A 25,071-nucleotide genomic window follows, 5' to 3' on the forward strand; every position below is an offset into this window, starting at 1 on the left:
CTGACGTCTTACAAGGAACTCCATGAAAACTCAGAGGTGTCTGGACACGTCATAAACAGAAGTAGGAATGCTGCTCCCTCCTCCCTCAGAAGGGACCCTTGGTTATGCCCCTCCGTGCAGCTGGGGTCATGAGGCAGCCAGGACCTATGTCAGCAGAGGCCAGAATGCCTTCGGGAGAGCCCGCTGCCCCCCTCCCTGGCTAGTCTTTCTGTACTGTGGCGCTTGGCCACTTGGCCACTTCCTTCCCTGCCCCCACCTCTCTGCTCCTTCCCTGCGTGCTCACCATGCTACCGGAAATGCTCCCGCATATTCAGCTCTCGGGGAGCCTGTGTCCTCCAGCCTCATCTTGCAGATCTTGAGGCCAAGAGTTTTCATAGTTAATTATGTACACATTTAATATGCATCTGGAAAATTTTTAGAACTGTCCATAGACTTTTATACTTTCTGTGCCAGTACTCAAGCTTTTCTCTTCTCTCTTGGCCTTTCTTTGTATTTAGTATTTTTGGAAAATCTAGTTTTTAGCACCTTGATTGTTATTCAAAAATTTATATTTTGAATATCGTCTGTTTCCTTTGTGATCCAGCTAGTTTTGTCTTGTGGAAGTACTGAATGGTACACGTTCTGTTTTATCAGATTAGCTAAACTTCCCAGGTCCGGCATTTCCATCAGACTCCAGGCCAGTAGAAGGCCCTTTACTGATGACCGCTCCGTGGGCTGTGAGGGTGGTGCCCTTGCTCTTGAAGCCGTGGCCGGCACCCTCGTCTGCGAACGTTCAAAGACAGAGATGGCGAGTCTGTACATCCAGGTGCATCAGCAGACTTGGCAGCCTATCTGTAAACTAAGTCCTCTCTTCCTTCACTTTGCTTTTCCAACTCTGTGAGCCTCAGAGTAAGGGGGGTTAGGAGGCGGGCTGAAGCCTCAGGCCTTTGTCATCGACTCCCCAGTCTCTTCCTAACATGGAGACGAAAGCCACAGAGAAATGTGCAGATAGGAGGGTTGGGAGAGGCTGGACTTCGGCGGCAGAAGCCTCTCTGGGCTGTGTCACAGTGGTCTTCAGGCACTCAGCTTGAGAAGTACAGACAATCAAATCAGCAGGCTCTGAAGGGTGACTCATACCAACCAAACTCACAAGGGACTGATTTATAAACCAACGCCTGAATGCTGATTTATCTGAGGAGAGAAGCCCGATGTGGCTTCTAGTTACTGGCTCAGGCCACTGGCTTCCCCCTAGTGGGTGGTGTCCTCAGGAAGACAGTTCTTAGCCCAGAAGGTTCCTATAGAAACACAGAATTGGAAGAAGGTGAGATGCCTTCAGGCAGCCCATGTGTGCCCTGTTTGCACAGTGCAGACACTTTGATATTAGGAAATGAGTCTTTCATTGAAATCAGAGTCCCCCCTTTCTCAGGCAGTCGGGACTGCCTGGGCAGACACGCCCACTTTCCAGCTGACCCTGTGTGTCCTCAGATGCTTCTCCCCGCACAGTGCTATGAGTGGAGGGCATGTTCTAGTCATTGACCCGTCTGCTTATCTTCAAGTGGGTTTTCAGTTGGGTTCCTGGGACGTTTGGAAGGGCCCCTCAGCTCCTGGTAAACGCTGAAAGACACCTTCTCTCAGCCTCGCCAACCTAACTCACATGTGAGCGCCCTGCGGGAAGCTTCGCAGATGGCCCATGCCACTCGCCTCCCTGTCAGTGGCTGACGTTTCCTGACCTGATCACCAGATCCCGGGATTCTGTGTGCCTGATCTGTGGCTCGTAGTTCTCCTTGCGTGGACTCTGCTTCTCACCAAGAAGGTTAGGGTCCCAGCCTTCAGCCGGTGGGGGAGGTGACGCTCTTGTCGCAGTCCGCAAATCCAGGCTTCCCACTTGGCTCTCATGGGGCGATTCCTGCCGAATTTCCTGCATTCAGTCCTTTAAATGATCTGCAGCAGAAGAGGGAAGAGTGGCTCAGTCATTCAAGTAAGAGGTCATTGCCAGTCATCCCCCATGCCTCTCAGTGCTCCGCACCAGGCGTGTCCCTGTGATAAGCTTTCCCTGCACCCCTAAGAAGGTGGGAGTGTATTCTCAGAGTGCACTCAAGTGGTGGAGGGATTCGATCACCAGATGAGCCCTCCGTGACACTGGTCATTCCCTCCCTCTCTTCTCCTTCCCAGATTGTCATTGAAGATATTGGGAACAAAAGGAAATATGACTTCCCGCTTAACCGCTGGCTGGCCTTGGACGAAGACGACGGCAAAATCCAAAGGGATATCTTAGTGGGCGGAGCTGAGACCACAGGTAGAACTGAAGAAAGGGGAGGCCCGATTGGCTATTTCACTTTCTGTCCAAGTCTCCGTGTTCTCATCTGTGGGCCTGAAGGCCTGTGATCAAGTGGGAGCCAGCCACTCCTCCTGCTCTTGAAAGTATTCTGTCCCTTTGTGCTGGAGCCTGGGGCTCTGCTGATGTCAGAGGATGTGGGGAGATGCCCCCGAGCGGATACTAACTTCCCAGGGCAAAAGAGATTATCCACCGCGTAAAGGGGGAAAGTGAACTCCTATTACGTGGGGACGTTTATGAGGATATGGGTTTGCTCTGAACTCCTCCTCCTACTGAGTGTTTACTATACACACCGGGTCCTCTGCCAGGCACCTGACCCATTTCAGCTCCTTTAATCCTCACAGTAACCCTGTAACATAGGAACTGTTAGCGCTCCCATTTCACAGATCAGCAAACTGAGTCACATAGATGTTAAGACACCTGTCTGAGGTCACACAGCTGATAAGTGACAGATTCAGGGTTTGGTCTGCCACCTAAATCTCTACCCTGGGTGAATTCCACAGAAAACCTGCAACTCCCAATATGGAAGTTCATGGGTGTTCGGGAAAATCACTGCGTAGAGAATACATCCAAGTTCTGGGACACAGTATGCAAATTGCCCCACAGTTTAGCCCCAGCTATTGGCAGCATCTTTCAACATCTTATCTCCCCTCTTCCACCTCCCCACCCATCCTCCTCCACTTCATCCATACACCTGTCCCTCTTTCCTGAACCTATGCCCCGTTACCCTCCTTCCACCTCATCCATCTGTCTTCTGCTTAGCCGCTCCTCTGTTTCCCCCACCTCAGCCATGCCTTCCCCTCCCCTCCCTGCTGGTCTTACTCTCTCTTTATCTTTCTTTATCTTTAGAACATCTTTCTCTCTCTCTTTATCTTTATCTTTCTCTCTCTTTATCTTTAGAACATCTTTCTCCTTAGCCTGTGATGCCATTTCTCTTCTCTATGCTACCCGCCACTCCCTCTGAGCCCTCCCTCCCTCCTGTAGACAGGGCACTCCCTTCCTTTGCCCTAGACCGTGACTGCTCTCCATTAGGAAATCAGTGTTCCTCCGCTCCAACACCTTTCAACCTCACAACTTTGCAACTGAAGTTTGCAAAGTATTTACTTAAAAACAGATACCAGAATGGGTCTGCTATGACCCCTTTCACCATGTGACTCTTGCCCCCAGTGGTAGCGGAGCAGGAGAAGTGGCCGCCAAGGGCTGGGGATGGCTGGTAGCCTGGGCCATGGGAGTACGTCCCAGGTCCATGTGTTTTGGAGAAGTAGAGCTGGAGACCCCCCCTTTGAGGGCAGTGGCCACTTTTTCCCATCTTCGTTGTCTCCCCGAGGCCTCAATCAGCATTTGTTGAGCAAAGGAAGGTGTAAATGTGTGAATGAATAAGGCATCCGCGTAGCTGCACGTGCTAGCTCCAAAGGAAATTGGGGATTTTCATTTCCCTGGGCTCCGGGGATGAGGGTGGGGTTAGAGGTAGGGTGGAGGGGTGTGCGCGGGCTCGGGAAAACTAACAAGGACTAAAGGGCCATTGCCTTCGACTCCAGGACAAAAGGAAGGGAGGCTAGACCTTAGCAGAGTTTCCTGTCCAGGTGTTTGTCTTTGGTGTTTTCTTTTACTCATTCCCATCTCAGAGCCTAATTGCCCTTTGATAGCTCTTGCCCAGAACTTCATGTCCTCGTCTTGCCTCCTGACTGACCAAAACCCCAAATGGCCCAACCACAATGTTCTCTCCTTCCCTCACTCTTCCCTCATCCCATCACATCAGGCAGGGAAGGAGGACATCAGTGCCCTCTATTAAAAGCTGTCTTTTTAAGTTATGAGCAAAAGAGCAAGTGAAATGAATCAGATAGCCTTGAATATAAATTTCCATTAATGGAGTTGATGGTTATAATTGAATCAGACATAACAGAATTCATCCGGCAGATATTAATAATAGGCACATGGTAATTAACGTTAATAACAAGTACTATTCTTAGCCAACTCAAATTCCGCCTTGTCTTTGTTAGTTTTTGTAATCAGGGCTGGCAGCTTCTTGTAGTAGTACCTGCAGCTTATTCCGGGGCGAATGAGGATGTATGGAGGAGGGAGGGCCTAGGGAGGCTGGAGCCAGGGAGGGGAGAGTGTGGGTGGGATTTTGTAACCAGCTGGAACTAACTTTCTCCTCCCCTGTGGCTTCTACACCAGCTATCTCATATGTGGTCACCGTCTTCACTGGGGATGTCCGGGGGGCTGGGACCAAATCCAAAATCTACCTGGTCATGTACGGGGCCAGAGGGAATAAGAACAGCGGGAAAATCTTCCTGGAAGGCGGTGTGTTTGACCGTGGCCGCACAGACATCTTCCACATCGAGCTGGCTGTCCTCCTCAGTCCCCTGAGTCGGGTCTCCATCGGGCATGGCAATGTGGGCGTTAACAGAGGCTGGTACTGCGAGAAGGTAAGGGGTGCCCTCTGGGGGTGGGGGGGCCATTTCCTGATTCTGCCCCTCTTCTTTAACTTGCAAATACAAACACTGACCTGCTTCCTGCTTCCTACTTCCTTTGGACCAGTGACAGAGCACATGGGCAGTCCCTTTCATTGGGCAGTTGGGTTGGTAACGTGCCCATCCATCTTGTTTTGCTTTTGGTCAGGAATAAGGGCTCTTCTGTGCCTGCATCCAAGGGCCAAATGCAGGTGCTGGCTGATAGTTATAAACTGTCCTGACTTTGGTGGTGTTTCACTTCAGCTTATAAATCTCTCCGTCATCAGATATTTTGGGGGCTCCTGGGTGGCTCAGTCAGTTAAGCGTCTGCCTTCTGTTCAGGTCCTGGGGTCCTGGGATTGAGCCCCATATTGGGCTCCCTGCTCAGCGGGGAGTCGACTCCCTTTCTCTCTGCCCCTCCCCCCCCAACTTCTTCGTGCACACACACACTCTCTCTCTCTCTTGCTGTCTCTCCCTCTTATTCTTTTTCCTCAGGAAAGTGTTAATATTCATGACCTTTAAACTTTCCATGGAAGTTTTAGAATTTTCTTGCCAAGTTCCCTGAAGAACTGTGCTGAAAGAATTCAATTGGATCTATAGATCCATTTGGAAGAATTGATGTCTTTACTAGATACTTTTTGTATCTATGAACATTGTATACCTCTTAAAATTTAGGTCTCCTTTGATGTTTTTCAATATAGTTTTATATTTTTCTTGATAAAGGTCTTACATGTCTTTGTTAGATGTATTCATAGAGCCCTTAAAATTTTTGTGGCTATTATAAATGATATCTGTTTGAAATTATATTTTAAACTATTTGTTGCTGATATAGAAATAGAAGTACTTTTGTATATTGAGTTCACAAACAGCCATCTTTCTAAACTCTAATCAGTTCTGATAATTTGTCTACAGATTTGGGGGGAATTTTCTTTATAGAAGGTCATATTGTCTGTGAATGATGACAGCTTGGTTTCTTTCTTTCCAAAGCTTATATTTAATTTTTTTTATTTGACCACATGAGCAGTACAATGCTGAACAGAGGGTTAATAGTAGACATCTTTGTTTTGTTCTTGATTTTAAAGGCACTGTTTCTAATGTTCTATTTAGTTAATTACGGTTGTTGAGGGATTTGGTAGACAGTCTTAGATTAAGAAATCCTCTTCTATTTCTGTATTGTTCAAAGTTTTTATTATGAATTGTTGAATTTTATCTAATGCTTTTTCTGCACTTAGTGCAATAGTCGTAAGGTTTTTCTCTTTTATTTATTAATTTGGTGAATTATATGACTACATTTTCTTTTTTTTCTTTAGATTTTATTTATTTATTTGAGAGAGAGAGTGCAGAGAGAGAGAGCGAGCAGGAGCAGGGGGGAGGAGCAGAGGGAGAGGGGGAAGAAGGCTCCCCACTGAGCAGGGAGCCTGATGTGGGGCTCGATCCCAGGACCCTGGGATCAGATCCCAAGCTGAAGGTAGACACTTAACCGACTGAGCCACCCATGTGCCCCTGTATGACTGCATTTTCTAATGCGAGCAAACTGACTGTGAATTTCTTTGAGACAAACTTGGTCATAATGGATTTTAATTTTACATGTTTCCGGAATTGGTTTGCTAAGGTTTTATATAAAATTTTTGTGTATATGTTCATGAGGGGCATGGCCCTGAATTTTCCTTTCTCATCTAGTCCTTGACAGGTTTGATCCTGGCATGAAATGAGAGTTATTCTCTTTCCTAAAAGAGGGTGTATAAAATTGCAATGATCTGTTCCCCAAATGTTTGGTTCCAGTCTCTTGAGAAATTATCCAGGATTTTGTGTGTGTGAAATTAATGATTTTAACAAGGTGTTGTTTCTGTTTTGCTGGTTATAGAATTATTCAGGCATTCTATTTCTTCTTGAATCTTTTTTATAAAAGATTTGTGTATTTATTTATTTTTTTATTATGTTCAATTAGCCAACATATAGTACTTATTTTAGAGAGAGTGTGTGTGTGTGCACAAGTGGAGGAGGGGGAGAGGGAGAGGGAGAGAGAATCTTAAGCAGACTCTGCACTGAACATGGAGCCTGACTCGCTGCTCTGTCTCAGAACTATGAGATCATGACCTGAGCTTTAACCAAGAGTCAGCAGCTTAACTGACTGTACCACCCAGGAGCCCCAAGCATCTGTTTTAATGAGCTATATTTTTCTTGGAATTTGTGTATTTATAGATGTCAAATGTATTGGTACTTATGACTTTGGTCATATACAGTGTTCCTTTATCTTTTTAACCCCTGCTGCATCTATAATTATGACCCCCTTTTTTATTTCTAACCTGATTTATTCATGCCTTCTTGCTTTTTAAAAACATCATTCCCACAAAAAGTTTATTTAGTCCTTCTAATAATCAACATTTGTCTTTGTTTATATTCCATTTTATCTCTATTTCCATTTTGTTGGTTTCTGTCCTTACCTCTTTTAACTTCTCTGAGTTTCTGTTGTTGCTGTTTTTTCTGTTGTTGCTGTTTTTTCTGATGTTGCTGTTTTTCTAAATTCTTAAGTTCTAATTCTTAAGTTAAGAATTTTTAGCTTATTAATTTTTAGCCTTCTTCTGCTCTCATATAAGCATTTGACTATAACTTTCTCTCAGAGTAGTACCCTTGCTGCGCCCCACATGTTACAATATAGAATATTTTTATTATCATTCAGTTTAATTTTATTGCTTCATTTAATTTTATTGTTCAACTTTGTTGAGGTATACTTGACATAAACCAAAACACACTCTTTTAAACTGTGTAGTTCTATGAGTTTTGACAAATGCGTACACCGTGTAACTATTACCAGAATCAATATGGAGAAAGTTTCCATCACTGCAGGCTGTTTCTTGTGCTCCCTCCCAGTCAGTCTCTACAACTCCAAGCACTAATCTGATTTTAGTCGCTAAAGATTAGGTTGGTCTTTCTAGCACTTAATATACATGGAATCATGCGGTGTGCACGCGTGTGTGTGTGTGTGTGTGTGTGTGTTTCTTTCACTCAGTGTAGTATTTTTGATATTCATCTGTGTTGTTTTACATATTAGTAACTTTTTCTTTTTATTGCTAAGTAGCATTTCATTGTTAGGGTATACAACAATTTATCGATCCAGTCCACTGTTCATGTACATTTGGGTCATTTCCAGTTTTTGTTTTTTGTTTGTCTGGGTTTTTTACTGTTATGAATAGAGCTGCTATGAATAATCAGGTACAAGGCTTTGCATGAGCATGTTTTTAATTTTGTTGGGTAAATGCCTAAAAGTGGAATATCTGGATCCTGCAGTATATATACACATATATTTTTTAAAAACCTCCCAAACTGTTTTCTAAGTGGCTATATTGCTTTGTGTGCCCCCCACCAATGTATAAGAATTCCAGTTGTTTGGGTGCCTGGGTGGCACAGCGGTTAAGCGTCTGCCTTCAGCTCAGGGCGTGATCCTCGCAGTCTGGGATCGAGCCCCACATCAGGCTCCTCCGCTGTGAGCCTGCTTCTTCCTCTCCCACTCCCCCTGCTGTGTTCCCTCTCTCGCTGGCTGTCTCTATCTCTGTTGAATAAATAAATAAAATCTTTAAAAAAAAAAAAAAGAATTCCAGTTGTTCCACAACATCACTATCACTGATACTGTCAATCTTTTTATTTTTTAGATGAGTGTGTGGTGGCATTTAGTTGTCATTTTAATTTACATGCCTCTGATGACCAGTTAGTTTGAACATTATTTTCATGTGCTTATTGATCATTTGTATATATTTTGTGAGGTATCTTTTTCCTATCTGATTTTTTTGTCCTTTTATTATTGATTTATGAGAGTTATTCATATATTCTTGATACGAGTTCTTTGTCAGATATAGCTGTATCTATATATCTGTGTTGTATACATATAATCTCCCAATGCGTGACTTGCCTTTTCATTTTCGTAACAATGTTTTTTGAAGAGCAGAAACTTCTAATGTTGACGAAAGGCAATTTGTCAATTTTTTCCTCTTATGCATTATGCTTTTTTGTTCTTATTATTTCACTTGAAATTCTTCTGTGACCCATTAGTTATTTTGAGGTGTGATTTTTAGGTTCCAAATACGTGTTCTTTTGTTATGTTTTGTTATTTATTTCTAATTTAATATCATTTTAACCAGAAAACATAGTCTGTATGATGTCATTTAAAGAGATTTGAGATTTACTTTATAATGTATGCTCAATTTGTGTATTTGTTCCAAGAGCTGAATCTAAGGTTTTGATTTTATATATTAAATTCAGTTTAATAATTTTATTTGAATTATCTATTTCCTTACTAGCATTTTGTTTGATCTCTTAATTACTAAGAAAGATGTGTTGAAATTTCCCACCGCAGTGGTAGATATTTCAATTTCTTATTGTAGAGCTAACAATTTTTGCTGTACGTAGTGTGAGGCTATGTTATTAAGTGTGGAGTTATTATAGCCTCTTGGTGAACTGAATCTTTACCATAATCCAGTCTGACACCATCTGTCTTTTAACTGGCAAATTTAGTCCACTTACATTTGTTGTAATTACTGGCATATTTGTTTTTCTGCTTTTACAGTTTTTGTTTCTTTCGGATTGGCTGTTTTTTTCCTTGGTAGTAAATTAGAAATTATATACTATTTCTGTGTGTGTGCATGTGTGTGTGTGTGTGTGTGTGTGTGTGTGGTTACTACTGCAATTTTACTGTAAATACTTAATGTGGAAAACCCAAAATTCAGTCACCATCTCTACTTCCTTCTTGGACAATACAAGGATCTTTAAAATCTCTAATGGTAATAACCCTGCATCTGGGTCACATGCTATGTTTGCCTAGTATTTTAGTTATATTTTGAATTATTTTTAAATCCACACATTAAATATTGTTTTGTAAAATCATCGTTTGTCAGATTTACCTACATGTTTGCCAGTTTGCTTGCCATCTCTTATTGCATCAAAGACCTTATTTCTGGTGTCCATTTTCTCCTTCCTGAAGTATATGCTTTAGAAATTCCTTTGGTTAGAGTCTTTTGGTGGTGGGCTCTATTTTTGTCCATTTGGAAAATGTTTTTTATTTCGTCCTCATTCTTGAAAGATAATTTTAGAGTACAGAGTTCTAGAGTGAATTATTTTGCACCCCCTTGCCCAATATTTTCTGGCTTCTGTTAGTCTAATTGCCATCAGCTATCTTTTCTCTCTTGGGGCTCTTATTTTCTCTTTGTTTTTGTCATGCTGGTGCTTCTCTTCAATACATCTAGGCATACGTGTATTACTCCTGCCTGTGACCAGGCTTACGGTAACTGATTCTCAGGGGAGGTTATTATTTGTCTGGAGCAAAGGCAGAGAAGATAGGCTTCCCTTTGCAGATTTTTCCCTGCCTATCTTTTTTCTGAGGGAGCAGCTCCTTCAAGTGTTTCTGCTTATTCGGGGTTGGTAGTTCAGATCCTCTAGTTTGCAAAACACAAGGCCCAGTCCCCTGCTTCTTGAGTGGCTGTTGATTTCCCGGTCGCAGAGTGTGTGGTATTGCCTTTTGCTTTTGGTGCAGCACCAAAGTTAGCATTCACATGTGCCCATTCTCTTGGCTTCTGCTTACTCTGAATTTTGCTGGCTCTTGTGGCTTTTCTCTAATTTCTTGTCAGTTCAACCATATATATAAAAGGATATTTTGTGTTATTCATCTGGCCTCAGGGTATTTTGCAGAGGTGGGAGGCTTTTCAGACTACCTAGTTTGCTGGACTACCTAGTCCAGAACTTTCAACAAGTATTTTTAAGTGCTTACTGAAGGCTTAGAACCGTGTTTGGGGGAGCCATAAGGGGTGAGAACGTACAACTTCAGCCTTTTAGGACTTTGCCATCTTGTTGATCAAACAAGACTGACTAATACACATGTAACAATTAGAGAACAATTCGGGAGTAAACTAGGAGGAAACAGCTGCAGGCTTTGTTCAGAGGAAAGAAAGAAAGCCCATTAAATAATTGCTGGCGATTAGAACTTTTCTTTGCCCCCAGATCACCCTCCAACTTTATGTATGGGTAGGTCCGCTTCTGAATACATGGTTGCATAGAATCTTCAGCATAAAAGATGGAGTGCAGTAATGGGTCCCAGTGGACCTCAGCCATAATAGGAGTCCTGAAATTCTTGCTGATGGGTATAAAAGGCCCCAGACTGATAATTAGAAGTCAGGAGCGTTTATGCTTCTGGTATTTCCACCAACTGTGCAAACTTGGGCACTTCATTCCCTTTTCTGGACCTCCGCTTTCCCATATCTTGAATGCACGTTAGGGTAGACTATATTAATTGCTAATACATTTGTGTCACAAACCAAAGTGTTTGAGGAGGCTACCACCTGAGGCTCTGAGCCATCATTTATCTTGAGGGAGGAGAGTTCCTCTGGGAGGTTGAGGAGGTACGAACTTCCCTCCGCCAATCTCGTCTCCCCTCCCCTTGGTGCTTATAAGTTACGGTTTCATACAGCTACGATAGTCAGATAGTATTAGTTGAATTCTCAGAGATATCTGGGTATACCTAAGGGTAATAACTCAATCCAAGGAAATTATAGTCAATGGTAGTAACCATGAACAACTGACAACAAACACAGTAAGACAGTGTCTAGTCAAAATGCTTTATCAGTGGTAGGGTCATATTAGTTTTCAAGTTAAGAAGAAGGTAAGCTGAGAATCTAGCAATGTGAATAGTCAATTCTTGGCCGATAGAAAATTTTTTAGTGTCACAAGAATATTCTTTCGGACATATCTAATGTGAGTGGCCTAGGCCTAGTTCAAACCCATGAGTTCAGAATGTGAGTGGAGTAGAGACAATGTGGGAAAGAAGGTTGAATGAGGCTCAAGCCCAGAAGAGGGCAGTTTGTTTTTGTATTATATTCCAGATATCCATTGTCTTTTATGTGATCGACCTTTTTCCTACAAGACCAATATAAGGAATTAATTTAGTATCCTAGTTCATTTGGTTTGGACTGAGATTTTATGATGCACATAAAGAAATACGGTGTTCAAAGAGGATGTTGTGTGTAGGGGGAAGAAGGTTTGGGCTAATAAATTGGAGGATGGATGATACCTACTCTGGAAGACTACTTGGGAGGAGGTATTTCTTGATCTAAGATTTAATGAGACCGGCAACAGGGAGAAAAGTGCCATTCCTTGAGAATCCTAAAGTAGACCAGCCTTAACAGGAAGAGGCTGTCAAACACTGTAAGGAGGTCCCAACCAGGGGACCTGCTGCAGGGGACTCATGATCTTCCTCCCCGCCAGGTGGTGATTCTGTGCCCCTTCACGGGCATTCAGCAGACCTTCCCTTGCAGCAACTGGCTGGATGAGAAGAAGGTGGATGGGCTGATCGAGAGGCAGCTCTACGAGATGGTGTCTCTCAGGAAGAAGAGGCTGAAAAGTAGGTGGAGAGGGCCCAGAGGCTGGTGGCCTTCCAGCCAGGGCCAGCAGAGGCCAGGATGTCAGACCCCTGGGCAAGAGCTCTTCTGTGAAGGGGTCCACTTCTGCTTCCCAGTTCTCCTCTAGAGAGGAAGGGAATGGGCCCCGTAGGAAGCTCGTTTCTCCAAGGTACAGGCCACGTAGAGTTACACATCCAGCACCATGGGTAGTAGTACCCCCACGACCCTAAATTGAATAAGCTGCTATGATGGGCTAGATGTTGAACCATTCACAGTACACTCTGAATATACATAGGGTGCAAGGAGTGAGCACTTTTCCCTATTTAAAACATACTAATAGACTTTTGCCATTAAGAGGATCATTGAGATACCCTTTTTCAAATAGCAAGGACTCCTTGGGTCCCTAATATTGGCACCTGTTATAGTGGGTTTCTTAGAATGGGCCACACCTGTGCATGATCTGCCCTTCAGTCCTGAACACCTTTGACTTGCTTCTTTTCCCCACTGATAACATGAAAATTTTTTACTCTTGAAATCTTTATGGGACAACTTGACCTGTCTCTGCAGAATTCCCTTGGTCCCTGTGGGTCTGGACAACCGACTTGAAGAAAGCTGGTACCAACTCTCCCATCTCCATCCAGATTTATGGGCAGAAGGGGCGGACAGACGAGATTCTCCTGAATCCCAACAACAAGTGGTTCAAACCAGGCATAATTGAGAAATTTAGGGTAGGAGGGAAGTGTAATGGGTGGGAGGGAGGAGGAAGGGATATAAAAGGTATTTGTCATGAGGATGGTCTTCTAAGCCAGATTTTGAATGAAGTTTGAGGACAAAAGGGTGCTACAATAAATTCAGGCCCCTGCAAGGGGTGCCAGAATGATCTATTGATTGAATGGGGGTACACTTTGCATCTGGCCCTTCACCTGAATCAGACACTCCAGAACCAAGCCTGGGGGAAAGAAGCAGGTATAGAATGTTCTTGAGGAGCCTAGAAACTTGGGGAATCATTGTAGAACAGAGACCCTGAGCACATTAGCATCAAACCGCCTGATCTGGACTGAGAGAGTGAGAAGCAAATTGAAGGGAAAGTATAAATAGTAGAATATTTTAAAAGAAATTTAGCTTTGAATTTCTGATGCGTATATAAGTAGAGCAAGGCTTGTTTTGCCAACAGAAGTGTGCTCTGACCTTTAGGTGAGAATGATTTGTAATTTTCAGCTGTCTTCCCAGAGCACCCCACTGGTGTTTCTGTTATACACTCAGTTCATTGCTCTTCATGTATTTGTCTTCCCGGCTAGACTGCAAGCCCCTAGGGAAAGGGCATGACTGCTGTATTGATCTTTTTGTCTGTTCTAGTGCCCAGCGGAGCCCTGGGGCTGTGGGCCTGTGCTAATTTGCAGTGTTGCCATATGGGTTTTGTTACTGGGAGTTTATTGCTTGGAAGATTTTCTTTATTCTGGATCCTACTGTGGGTCAGTTATTTTTGCTCGGTTCTGCCAGGCCAGACTGAACCCAGGCCCTACACGGCTGCCTCGCCCTCACGTGCCCCTTGGGTGCAAGGGCATGAAAGGATACAGTCTACAAGGGCAGCTTGAAGTAAAAGCCATCCGCACCGCCAAAGACACGGCCCGGAGTGGGTGCCCTCCTGGCAAGGGGTCATCTGTGACGCTAAACACATTTCACTGGATTATGTCCACCCAAACCTTGTCATTTCTCCCTGTAGATTGAGCTCCCAGATCTTGGCAGGTTTTACAAGATTCGGGTGTGGCATGACAGAAGGAGCCCTGGTTCTGGATGGCATTTAGAAAGGGTGAGGTGTGCCATCTCGGGGCTTGGGAGGTGCTTGGGAGAGGAACCGGAGGGGTCCCTTTCTAATGACCCTGTCACCTAAGTTTGCCTTTGTGTCTGTTGGGAGTGGGGATGGGTAAGCGTGGGTCTCACAGTGAGACCCGAATTTGGACATAGGACACGGGGACTGCCTGATGGGGAGAGGACCTCAAAAGTCGATTGAGAAAATGTTCAGGTGTTCAGGAGACTTGCATTCTTCCCCTGTCACCTGGCTGCTAGGCAAGCGTGAGTCTCCAGGGAGCAAGAGGGATAGATGTTAAATCTGGAACGCCACGTTCCACAAGAGTCATCCTTACGGGACGGCCAGGGCCTCCCTTGGATGAAATAGCAGAACGGCGGCCCCAGGGTGTGGTATATCGCTGCTACACTCTCTTGCTCACCCCAGGACTTCATTCCAGATGACCCTGATGAACACTCTGACCAAGGACAAGTACAACTTCAACTGCAATCGTTGGCTGGATGCCAACGAGGATGACAATGAGATCGTGAGAGAAATGACCGCCGAGGGCCCAACAGTGCGGAGGATAATGGGCAGTGAGTACTCACCAGCTCTCCATCCCGGGGGAGGCCGTGGAACTCCTAGTCCGTGTGCCAGAGGGGGTCTGGCCCATGAGCAGATGGTCCCGTCCGCTGTACGTCATCAGTCCCCCTCCAAATGCCAGGATGGAGGTAGAAGTTCCCAGCCATACGACTGGCTTGCAGAAGCCATCTCTGAGGCATGATGCGAGAGCTCTGTGGTGGTGGCTGTGGGGAGGGAGGCGACATTTATGGGTCTTCGGGTGGGTGAGGGGATGAGAAGAATCTGCACTGAGCAATGTTTCTCCACAGCCTTCCTGACGTTAAAGAAACATTCTCTTCAAATCATGCATAAGATGCTCCCCAAAAGGAAGACTGTATCTGGAAGCCATGATTGGCTGCCTGCCATGAGTCCTCTGTTTCTATTTAAGGCTCCTAGGAGAGGAACTGAGCTTTTAATCGGGGGTCCCATTTCCATGTTCAAAGGGGTAAAGGGAGATCATTCTGCCTCTAGGTTATAATAGCAGAAGAGACAGAGGCACAGCACATGACCAGTCCTTTTCCCTTAGCAGACATTACTGAGTGATCCCAGCTTTCTCTCCCACTGAGTCTGAAATGAGTTTCAAAGCTTCCAATACAACCCTCCAAGCAGACATTAGCAATTGATCAGAATTGGCACTTAAGATAATTAACCTATTTGCTATCATTGCGGTGGTCCTTAATTTTTAAATCATATAGTAATACTGCAAAATTACAGAGTTAAGAATATATAGAAAACAATGTCGCTTATAGTTCTAGTAGCTCTTCTAAATGTTTGGATAGTGTCGCTCCTCAGACATTTGTACATCCAGTAGGAGCTCTGTGTATTTTTGTTGAAAATGATTTAAGTAGAAGTAAATACTCCAAAACATAGAAAGCCCACATGGCAAATATCGATTAAAAGATCACCCTGTCTATTAGTCTAATTAGGCAGTGCTGGTCATTAGCACTATCTGTCATCTACTTTAAGATTCTTCTTCATTTGTAATTAAAAATGTGACCATAGAATATTTGGGTTCAAAGGCCTTTAAAATAGTCTAATGCAATTCAGGATAACGAGCAGTTCTTGTCTTGACTATACAGTTGGAGACAAAGTCAGACCTAGAACAAGGTCTCCCGCCTCCTGGGTCAGGGGCTATACTCTGTCTTTTCACATTCAGTAATATTTTCTATGGCAACAAGGCAGCCGTCTCCCTGGGAATATGGTAGATTATAGGATTCTGCCTCAAATTGGGACTTGATATAATAATGTAGCCCATCGAGGCAGAAAGACACCTGCTCTTGTCAGATCTGTCCCCTTTGTGTGCCAGAACTGAGCCTGCAGAGGTGAACCAGTGGGGAGGGGGTCTTGGGACCTAACTGCTTCCTCAATCTTCCCAACCAGTTCTTGTGACTTTAGCTCCTCATCTCCTGTTTCTGAAGTTACCTGCTGCTTTCGTTCCTGACCCTTTTTGCTGTTTGCCTTTCAAATTTCACAAGTGATAGCTCTGATCCATTCTCTCTGGTCTGGTGAGTCAGGGATCCTCAAACTTCCATGTGTGTTGTCACCCAGAGAGCTTGTCGTAACAGAGGGCGCAGCCCCACCCACGGGGTTTCTGACTCAGGAAGTCTGGGGTGAGACCCAGGAATTTGTCTCACCGACTTCTAGGTGATGCTGCCGGTGAGGAACCGCTATGCTAAGGTATTAATCACTTTTCCAGGGGCTGCCAAGCTCCCAAAATCTTGTTGCTGGTACTTGTCCCTTTTTTTGTTTGGTTAAGTCCTGAAAATACCTGTATTTTGTCATTTTAGTGAGGTTTTTCTAGAGAGAAATCTACCATTTTTACTTAGAATTCCCAAGATGTTCTTTACCTCCACCTCCTCTTTAACTTGACTGAAGCCTGGCTACCCTGTCCCTCCAAACCTGTTTTCCCTCCTCACAGACTTGGGGCCATGGGGAGGGGGTTTGCCTGGCTCCCTCTGCGCACTCAGACATGGAGCTCACACCATTTCACCATGTCGCCTCTGCCCCTGATCAATCCCATCTCTGGTGTCCTCTGGTTACTTTTTTCTTCCACTGAAGGTGGTGTAATGTGTCTCTCGGTCACTCTCCAGACCCCCCACTCCTGCCATTGTTCTAGGGCAGTGTATAAGTAGGCTCCCATAACAAAATACCAGAGACCGGGGGCTTAAACAACAGAAATTCATTTTCTCACAATTCTAGAGGCTAGAAGTCAAGATCAACAGGTGTCAGCAGGGTTGGGTTCTTCTGAGGCCTCTCTCCTTGGCTTGGAGATGGCAGCCTTCTCGCTATGTCCTCACATGGTCTTCCCTTTGTCTGTGTTCTTGCCTGTGTCCTAGTCCCTTCTTATGTCATATTGGATTAGGGCCCACCCATAGGATCTCATTTTAGCTTGATCACCTCTTTAAACGCCGTACCTCCATATTGTTGCATTCTGAGATACTGTGGTTTAGGACTTCTTCTTCTTCTTTTTTTTTTTTTTTTGAATATTTTATTTATTTATTTGACAGAGAGAGAGCACAAGTAGGCAGAGTGGCAGGCAGAGGGAGAGGGAGAAACAGGCTCCCTACTGAGCAGAGAGCCCAGTGCGGGACTCGATCCCAGGACTCTGGGATCATGGCCTGAGCCAAAGGCCGGCGCTTAACCGACTGAGCCACCCAAGCATGCTTGTTAGGACTTAAACATATGAATGGGGGTTGGGGGGGACACAATTTGGCTGTATCCCAAAGATGTTGATTAGATTCTTTGAGGGCTATACCTGATAATCTGCATTTTTATCAAGCATACCAAGTAATTTTTTTGCACATCAAAACTTCAGAGCCTCTGTCCTGCTCCTTTCAGTGTTCATATGGAAAATCCCATCACCCACTTCCTGGTCCTCATCCACTTAACTGATGGCTGCCTCTCTCCCACTTACCCCGACCCCAATACCTCCTTCAGGATCATCCCATGAAGCTTCTCTGAGCAACATGCCCCACCTCTGGCTCAGGCTCCTGCCTCCTAGCCCTCTCATGACCTTGGTGACACTCCACCCCATCCTGGAACTCCTTCTAGCTCCTTCTTACCAACATTTCTTCTGGCCTGTCTCATAAGATGCATGGAGGATGGATTTTAGGGGCAAACCCATAAGAAGTTCTTAAGGGGGGAGAAGAAGAAATACTGGAAGTGGGCAAGAATTGGCTAGACTAGAGAGAGGATGAATTCAAGAGCTATTTTGAAAGTAGCTCTGGCACGACTTGGTGAAAGCATGCTGGGGAGACACAATGGCAAGACGAACTTTCTGCCCAGGACATTGGCAGAACCTGCAGATGAGGTGCCATTTGAGCTAGGTCTTCTCTGAGTAGGGGTTTGACAGATAAGGAGGGATGGTGGGGGAGTGGGGAGGAAGANCGTGTCTATAGGTTACACGTGTAAACGTGCATGTAACATTTTAAACAGTGTGCAAGATGTGGGGCTGTCATAGCTGTTGGTTTTTATCTTCTGTAATACTATTAAAGAACCATTTTAATGAACAAAGTCTCTAGTGAACAGGATTAGATCGAAGGACTATCTGTCCTGGCTCTATAGGAAGTTTCATGTCTTCTGGAGGGTCCTTGGCAGTACTTTCAAGCCCATGTCAACTTGGATTCTATCTCCCAGATGCTTTAACATAAAGTACATAAAGTACTGTTGTGCTTGGAACACCCCCATGTCCTCACTCTCCTCTGTAGGAACTTGGATCTCCTTTTGTGGTCTGGATGCTTCTTTGTAACAGTGGCAAGTCCCCCTTCTCCAGCTGGTACTAGAGTATAGTGAATAATGTGCAGGGCTTCCTGGCAGTCCCTTAAGTGGAAGGTCTTGGACTCACATAAAATAAGTACCAATTTAAAACCATTCTTGGGGGGCGCCTGGGTGGCACAACAGTTAAGCGTCTGCCTTCGGCTCAGGGCGTGATCCCGGTGTTATGGGATCGAGCCCCACATCAGGCTCTTCTGCTATGAGCCTGCTTCTTCCTCTCCCACTCCCCCTGCTTGTGTTTCCTCTCTCACTGGCTGTCTCTATCTCTATCGAATAAATAAATAAAATCTTTAAAAAAAATAATAAAACCATTCTTGGGGCACCTGGGTGGCTCAGTTGGCTAAGCATCTGACTCTTGGCTTCGGTTCAAGTCATGATCTTGGGGTCCTGGGATCAAGCCCTGCATCAGGCTCCATGCTCAGCAGAGTCTGCTCGTCCCTCTCCCTCCCCGTCTGCTCTTCCACATCCCCCCACCCCCGCACACGTGCGTGAGCACTCTTCCTACCAAATAAACAGATACAAATAAATTAATTAAAAAAACCAGTTCCCTGACTTTGAATTGTATACTCTTGGTTTACTTAAAAAGAAGGGCCAGTTAATGAAGCAATTAATGCCATGTCTGACAGCAAAAGGCTTTGAGGAGTGACCTCACTGACTGTCACAGACAGGGGACACAGACTAGATATGTGCCGCTTCCGAGGTATGTCCGCCCTGCCCTTCCTCAGGAGTTCTGTGAGACGGTAGAAGCATTGCGATCGGCATTCTTCCCCTGCGTGTGCAGCTGAAGTGATTACACACCACTGATGAGTGGGCAAGAGACCACTGGACTCAGTTGCTGAAAAGAGGAGCTTCTTGTTAATCAGGCTGAGCTGTAATTTTTAAATTAAAGTACAAGAGGCTCTGGTACTTACCCATCTGTTTGAAGTCTTTCACTGCTGATGGCTAACAATACAGTTATTTTTAACGGTCCGTAGACTTCCTGCCAGGAAGGAGCTTGGGACTTCAGTGGCTCGTGGGCTGGGAGGGGCCCCTGCAGAAGATCCAGAGCCCTGAGAACTTCCAGCCAAATGGACCTCAGCGCTCCTGAACAAACAGGACTGGAATTCCCCGGCCAAGGGATTGCTGCATTCCCTCATCAGTTTGCTTCTGGGAATTGCCTGATAGTTACAGCTGAAAGAGCAGAACTGTCCTTCGTAGGATTAAGAATAAGGGAGGCTGGTGTTCTCCTTCCCTTCTGTGCTTGCCCATTTCAGTTCTCACGTCATTTAATGCTGTTCATCCCTCTTACTGCCATCAGTTCTGTCACTGGGAGCGAAACACAGAAGTATCAGCTTCTTTTATGCAGAGGCTAAAGGGTAAAGGCTGAAAACACTTAGCATTTGCCTTTTAGCCGTGGTAAGTCTTCCAATCAGTAAACATGGGATGCGCTTCCAGTTATTTAAGTAATCTTTAATTTTTTTCAACAACAGTTTGTAGTTTTCAGAGCATAAGCTTTTCACTCGTTGTGTTAAATTTATTCATATTTTACTCTTTTTATGCTCTTTTGAATGGAGATGTTTTATTAATTTCGTTTTCAGATTGTTTATTGCAAAAGAATAGAAATACAGTTGATTCAGGCATATTGATCTTATACCCTACAACTTTGCTGAACTCATTTATTAGTTCAAATAGTTTTGAATGGAATCCTAATGATTTTCTATGTATAAGATCATGTCATCCATGCACAGAGATAGTTTTACTTCTTCCTTTGCAATCTGGATGCCTAACTGCCTTGGCTAAAACCTCCAGTACCATGCTGATAACAAATGGTGAGGGGCGTCTGGGTGCCCCGGGTGCCTTCGGCTCAGGGCGTGATCCCAGCATTCTGGGATCGAGCCCCAATCAGGCTTCTCCACTAGGAGGCTGCTTCTTTCTCTCCCACTCCCCCTGCGTGTGTTCTCTCTCTTGCTGGCTGTCTCTCTCTGTCAAATAAATAAATAAAATATTTTTAAAAAAAAAAGAAGAAGAAGAAGAAAAAAAGAAAACAAATGGTGAGAGCAGATACCCTTGTCTTGTTTCTGATCTTAAGGAAAGCATCCAGTCTGTCACCATTAATTATGTGTTGGCTATGGGTGTTTCATAGACGACTTTATGAGTTGATGAAGTTCCCTTTTATTTCTAGTTTTTTGATGGTTTTCTTATCATGAAAGAGTGTTAGATTTTGTCATATATTTTTTCTGAACCTATTGAAATGATCATGTTATGTTTTTTATGCTGTAATTGTGTTTATTCTTATTTTTTTACTATGTTCAGTTAGCTATTGTGTAGTACATAATTAGTTTTTGATATAGGGTTCAGTGATTCATTAGTTAAGTGTAACACCCAGTGCTCATCACAGCACATGCTCTCCTCAATACCCATCACCTTGTTACCCCTCCCCCACCCTCCTCCCCTCTGAAACCCCAAGATTGTTTCCTGGGGTCCATAGTCTCTCATGGTTCCTCTCCCTCTGATTTCTCCCCCTTTGGATTCCCCTCCCTTCCCCTGTGGTCCTCCGTGCTATTGTTTATGTTCTACATATAAGTGAAACCGTATGATAATTGTCTTTCTCTGCTTGACTTACTTCACTTAACATAATCCCCTCCAGTTCCATCCATGCCGATGCAAATGATGGGTATTCATCATTTCTGATGGCTGAGTAATATTCCATTGTATATATGCACCACATCTTTATCCATTCATTTGTTGAATTTGTTTTTTATTCTATTGATGTGATACATTAATTGATTTTCAAAACTTGTATCCTTAGGATAAATTCTACTTTGTCAAGTGTATAATTCTTTATGTTGCCAGATTTGGTTTGCTAGTATTTTATTGGAGATTTTTGCATCCATATACATAAGAGAGATAGGTCTGTAATTTTCTTTTCTTGTGATATTTGTGTCTGGTTTGGTATCAGAATAATGCTGACCTCATAAAATGAGTTGGAAATATTCCCCTGTATTCTTTAAGAATTTGAGAAGAATTGGTATTAATTCTTCTTTGAATGCTTGGTAGAATTCAGTGGTGAAGACATTGAGGCCTGAGCTTCTCTTTGTGAGTAGTTTTTTTATTACTGATTTAATCTTTACACTTGTTATAAGTCTATTCAGATATAGCCAGTTCTGTTAGCCATTCTTTTACTTTCAACCTATTTATGTATTTGAATCTACAGTGTATCTCTCCATATAGCCGATAGTTAGATCCATTATCAGTTTTGCAAATCTCTATGTAATAGCATGACCTTTTTGGGTGTTTGACTTCTGATAGCTTTCAAGCTACTCTTCCCCTCCCCCTTTCTGCCTGACATCTGGGCAATTTGATAAGAAGACTGGATGCTTCCTCCCTTAACACTGGTGGAAAGTTCAAGCCATGCAAGTCCTGTCCACTCTCCCACCCCCCGCAAGGGAACCTCCTAGTCACCATAAAATCTCAATCTAGTCACTTCTCACTGCTGTCTCAAGCCATTTTGGACCTTCCTGGAAACCTACTATATTCTTCCAAGAACTCCTCATTATGTGCATGATACATCTTATATTCACTCTTGATACATGTGTGACATCATCAGCCTTGATATCTGAGCAAATAGGGCGTGAAGGGACCACCCTGTCTCTGCAGGGTGACCACACTCTGCCTTTTGATTGAAATATTTAGTCCATTTACATTTAATGTAATTCCTGATCTGGCAGGATTTATGCTGCCATTTTGCTATTTGTTTTTTATGTCTCATATCTTTTTTTCTGTCCCTCTCTTTTTATATTACCACTTTCCTTTGTGTTAAATATTTTCTGGAATACCATTTTTTGTTTCTTTTAATATATATTTTTTGTTATTTTTTTCATGGTTGCCCAGAGAATTACAATTAACATCTTAACTTATAACAATCTAGTTCAGATTAATATCAGCTTAATTTCAATAATATACAAAAACTTTACTCCAATATAGGCTTGTTCTCTTTCCCCTCCTTTGTGCTTTGCTGTCATACAAATTACATCTGTATACGTTATAAAGCCACCAATGAAGTTTTACGTTTATTGCTTTATGCGGTTGTCTTTTATGTAAGATATGAGAAGAAAATAATTACAAGCAATAATTACACAATACTGTCTATATATTTACTATGCTATTACTTTTCCTGGTGCTCTTATTCCTTTGGGTGAATTCAAGTTGCGTCTAATGTCTAATGTGACATTAAATTTAAATTTTCTTGTAGAGTGGGGTGCCTGGGTGGCTCAGTCTGTTAAGCATCTGCCTTCGGCTTGGGTCATGATCTCCGGGTCCTAGGATCAAGCCCCATGGTGAATCTGCTTCTCTCTCTGCCCTCCCCCTGCTCATGCGCTCTCCCTCTCTCTCTCTTAAAAAAAATTTAAAAATAAATACATTTTTTCTTTTAAGGTAGGTCTACTAGGGATGAATTTCTTCAGTTTTTGTTTATCTGAGACTATCTTAATATCTCCTTCATTTTTAGGTTCACAACAAAATTGGGAGGAGGGTATAGAGATTTATCATATACTCCCTTCCCCTACACATGGATACCCTCTCCATTATCATCATCCCCTACCAGAGTGATGCATTTGTTATAATTAATGAGCCTACAGTGATACATCCTTAGCACCCTGAGTTCATGGTTTACTTGTGGAGCACTCTTGGTATCATGCATTCTGTGGGTTTGGACAAATTTATGATGATATATATATATCCACCATTATGGTATCATACAAAGTAATTTCACAGCCCTAAAAAATCCTCTGTGCTCTGCCTACTTATCTTTCCCTTCCCCCCCTACCCAAACCCTGGCAACTGTTGATCTTTTTACTGCCTCCATAGTTTTGCCTTTCCCACCCTAACACTTTTTAACTTCATCAAAACCTATAATCCACTGATTTTATTATCACCTTCTTCTTATACTCAGTTTCCTCTATACCTGGCTCGGATTGCATTAGCCACCATTATAATCTACCTCTAAACATGCCCTTACCTTTTCTGCCGTTATATCTTTCTATCATGCTTGCCTGGATAAACCCTATCCCAGGTAAAGCCAACAAATGGCCTATTCAGTTATTATAGACTTGCTGTAGGAAAACATGCAGCCTTGCAGACTGGTCTCATTTTAAATTCATGACTCGGTATGTCTCAGTTTGTACTCAAGGCTGTCCTACAACCTATCACTGCCTTTGTGGCCACACCTCTGCCTTCCCTCCAGTCTCTATAGTTGTAGTTTCTTGAACCCTAGCAGAGCTAGTCCTCTATTTATGCTCTGGTCATTCTTCTTTTTCCTCTCCAAAGAATTTCACTAGTTCTTCTCTCCTACGTTATCATTTTCTTTTTCTCTACAGGAACATTCCCATTTAGTATAATAATCTAGTATCTCACATCTTAAACATTTTAAAATAAAACTTCTCTAAACTTACACCCCACTCCAGCTATTATTTCTGTTTTGTATTCCTCTTCACAACAGACTAATGGAACGATTTACATCTACTTTCTCATCTCCTATTCTGTACTCAGACTCTTGCTATAGGGCTTCGTCCCTTCCCCCACAATTGCACTAAGGCTGCTCTTGTCCTTGACACCAGTGCTTTCCATGTAGCTAAACCAAAGGTCACTCTCTGTCCTCTGGGGCATTTGCTACAGACGATCATTCCTCCCTTCTCTTGGCTTCAGAGACATGTCCAGCAGTACATTTTCCCCTTGCTTCACTGGCTGCTTCTCATCTGAGTTGCTAGCTTCTCCTGGCTTGATCTCTAATGTTGGTGTCCCTCTATAATCCTCTCTATAGGGATCTCATCTGGTCCCATAGCTTTCAACAGAATCCGTGTGCCAGTGATGACCAAAGTCATGTCAATAGTCCTGACTCTCCAGATACACATTCAACTGCCATCTTGGCCTCTCTTTATGAACATCTAATAGACAGCACACATTTATAATGAACAAATAGGACCATTGATTTCTATCTCCAAATCCACCCTTCCCTCAGGCTTCCCTACTTCTTACTGGAAATACTGTTTACCTGGTTACCCAAGCCAAAACCTAGGAGTCATCCATGATTCCTCTCTCCCTCAATTACTTATCCAATCCATCACCAAGTACTGTTGGTTCTACCTCAAAAATGTCTCTCTAATCTGCTGGCTTCCCTGCATCTCCACTGCACCCCCAGTCCTAGACACCCTCCTGTCTTTTCTAGACAACTGTAATTACTCTGCTAACTGACCTCTCTGATTCACTTCTACTTCCCCTACAATCAGTTCTCCACATGGCAGCCAGAGTGCTCTTTAAAACACATAAATCAGATCAGGTTACTTCTTGCTTAAAGCCCTCTAATGGCTTCCCATTGTATTTAAAAAACAAACAAACAAACAACAACAACCAACCAAAGGAAGTCACACTTCTTATCTTGAACTGTCACCCCGTCCCCATGCTGGCCTTGGGTCCACTTCTGGACTTCCTCTAATCCCCACTCACCCAAGCCATACTGGTCGTCTCTGTGCTCCTGGAACATTCGCTGCTCATCCCTGCACTGGGGCTTTGCACTAACTCTCACCCTCTTTTCCCAGAGCTTCCTGTGGCTGGCCCCTCATTATTGGCATTTTGCCAGACATCAACTTCTTGCTGCAAGCTTTTCTGCATCTCTAGGTCCTCTTCACTCCCTCACCGTACGGTCCCGCACTTCCATCCCTCTCTGGGACACCCCTCTCCTATGTAATCTTTGTTGCAGACATATCT

The 25,071-nt window shown here is 43.7% G+C and overlaps 1 protein-coding gene across 2 annotated transcripts in view; it reads left to right on the forward strand.

Moving 5' to 3' along the window:
- LOXHD1 (lipoxygenase homology PLAT domains 1) overlaps nucleotides 1-25,071 on the forward strand; it is a 157,611-nt gene that overhangs the window by 50,097 nt on the left and 82,443 nt on the right. For both annotated transcript variants that reach the window (XM_040632549.1, XM_008691614.2), the window contains exons 7-12: nucleotides 2,152-2,275; nucleotides 4,493-4,743; nucleotides 12,016-12,151; nucleotides 12,717-12,877; nucleotides 13,873-13,959; nucleotides 14,396-14,531. In XM_040632549.1, coding sequence (XP_040488483.1) covers nucleotides 2,152-2,275; nucleotides 4,493-4,743; nucleotides 12,016-12,151; nucleotides 12,717-12,877; nucleotides 13,873-13,959; nucleotides 14,396-14,531 — 895 coding nt within the window. The remainder of the gene's footprint in view (nucleotides 1-2,151; nucleotides 2,276-4,492; nucleotides 4,744-12,015; nucleotides 12,152-12,716; nucleotides 12,878-13,872; nucleotides 13,960-14,395; nucleotides 14,532-25,071) is intronic.

This window comes from Ursus maritimus, unplaced genomic scaffold, assembly GCF_017311325.1.
Source record: "Ursus maritimus isolate PB19 unplaced genomic scaffold, ASM1731132v1 scaffold_18, whole genome shotgun sequence".
Lineage (NCBI taxonomy): Eukaryota > Metazoa > Chordata > Mammalia > Carnivora > Ursidae > Ursus > Ursus maritimus.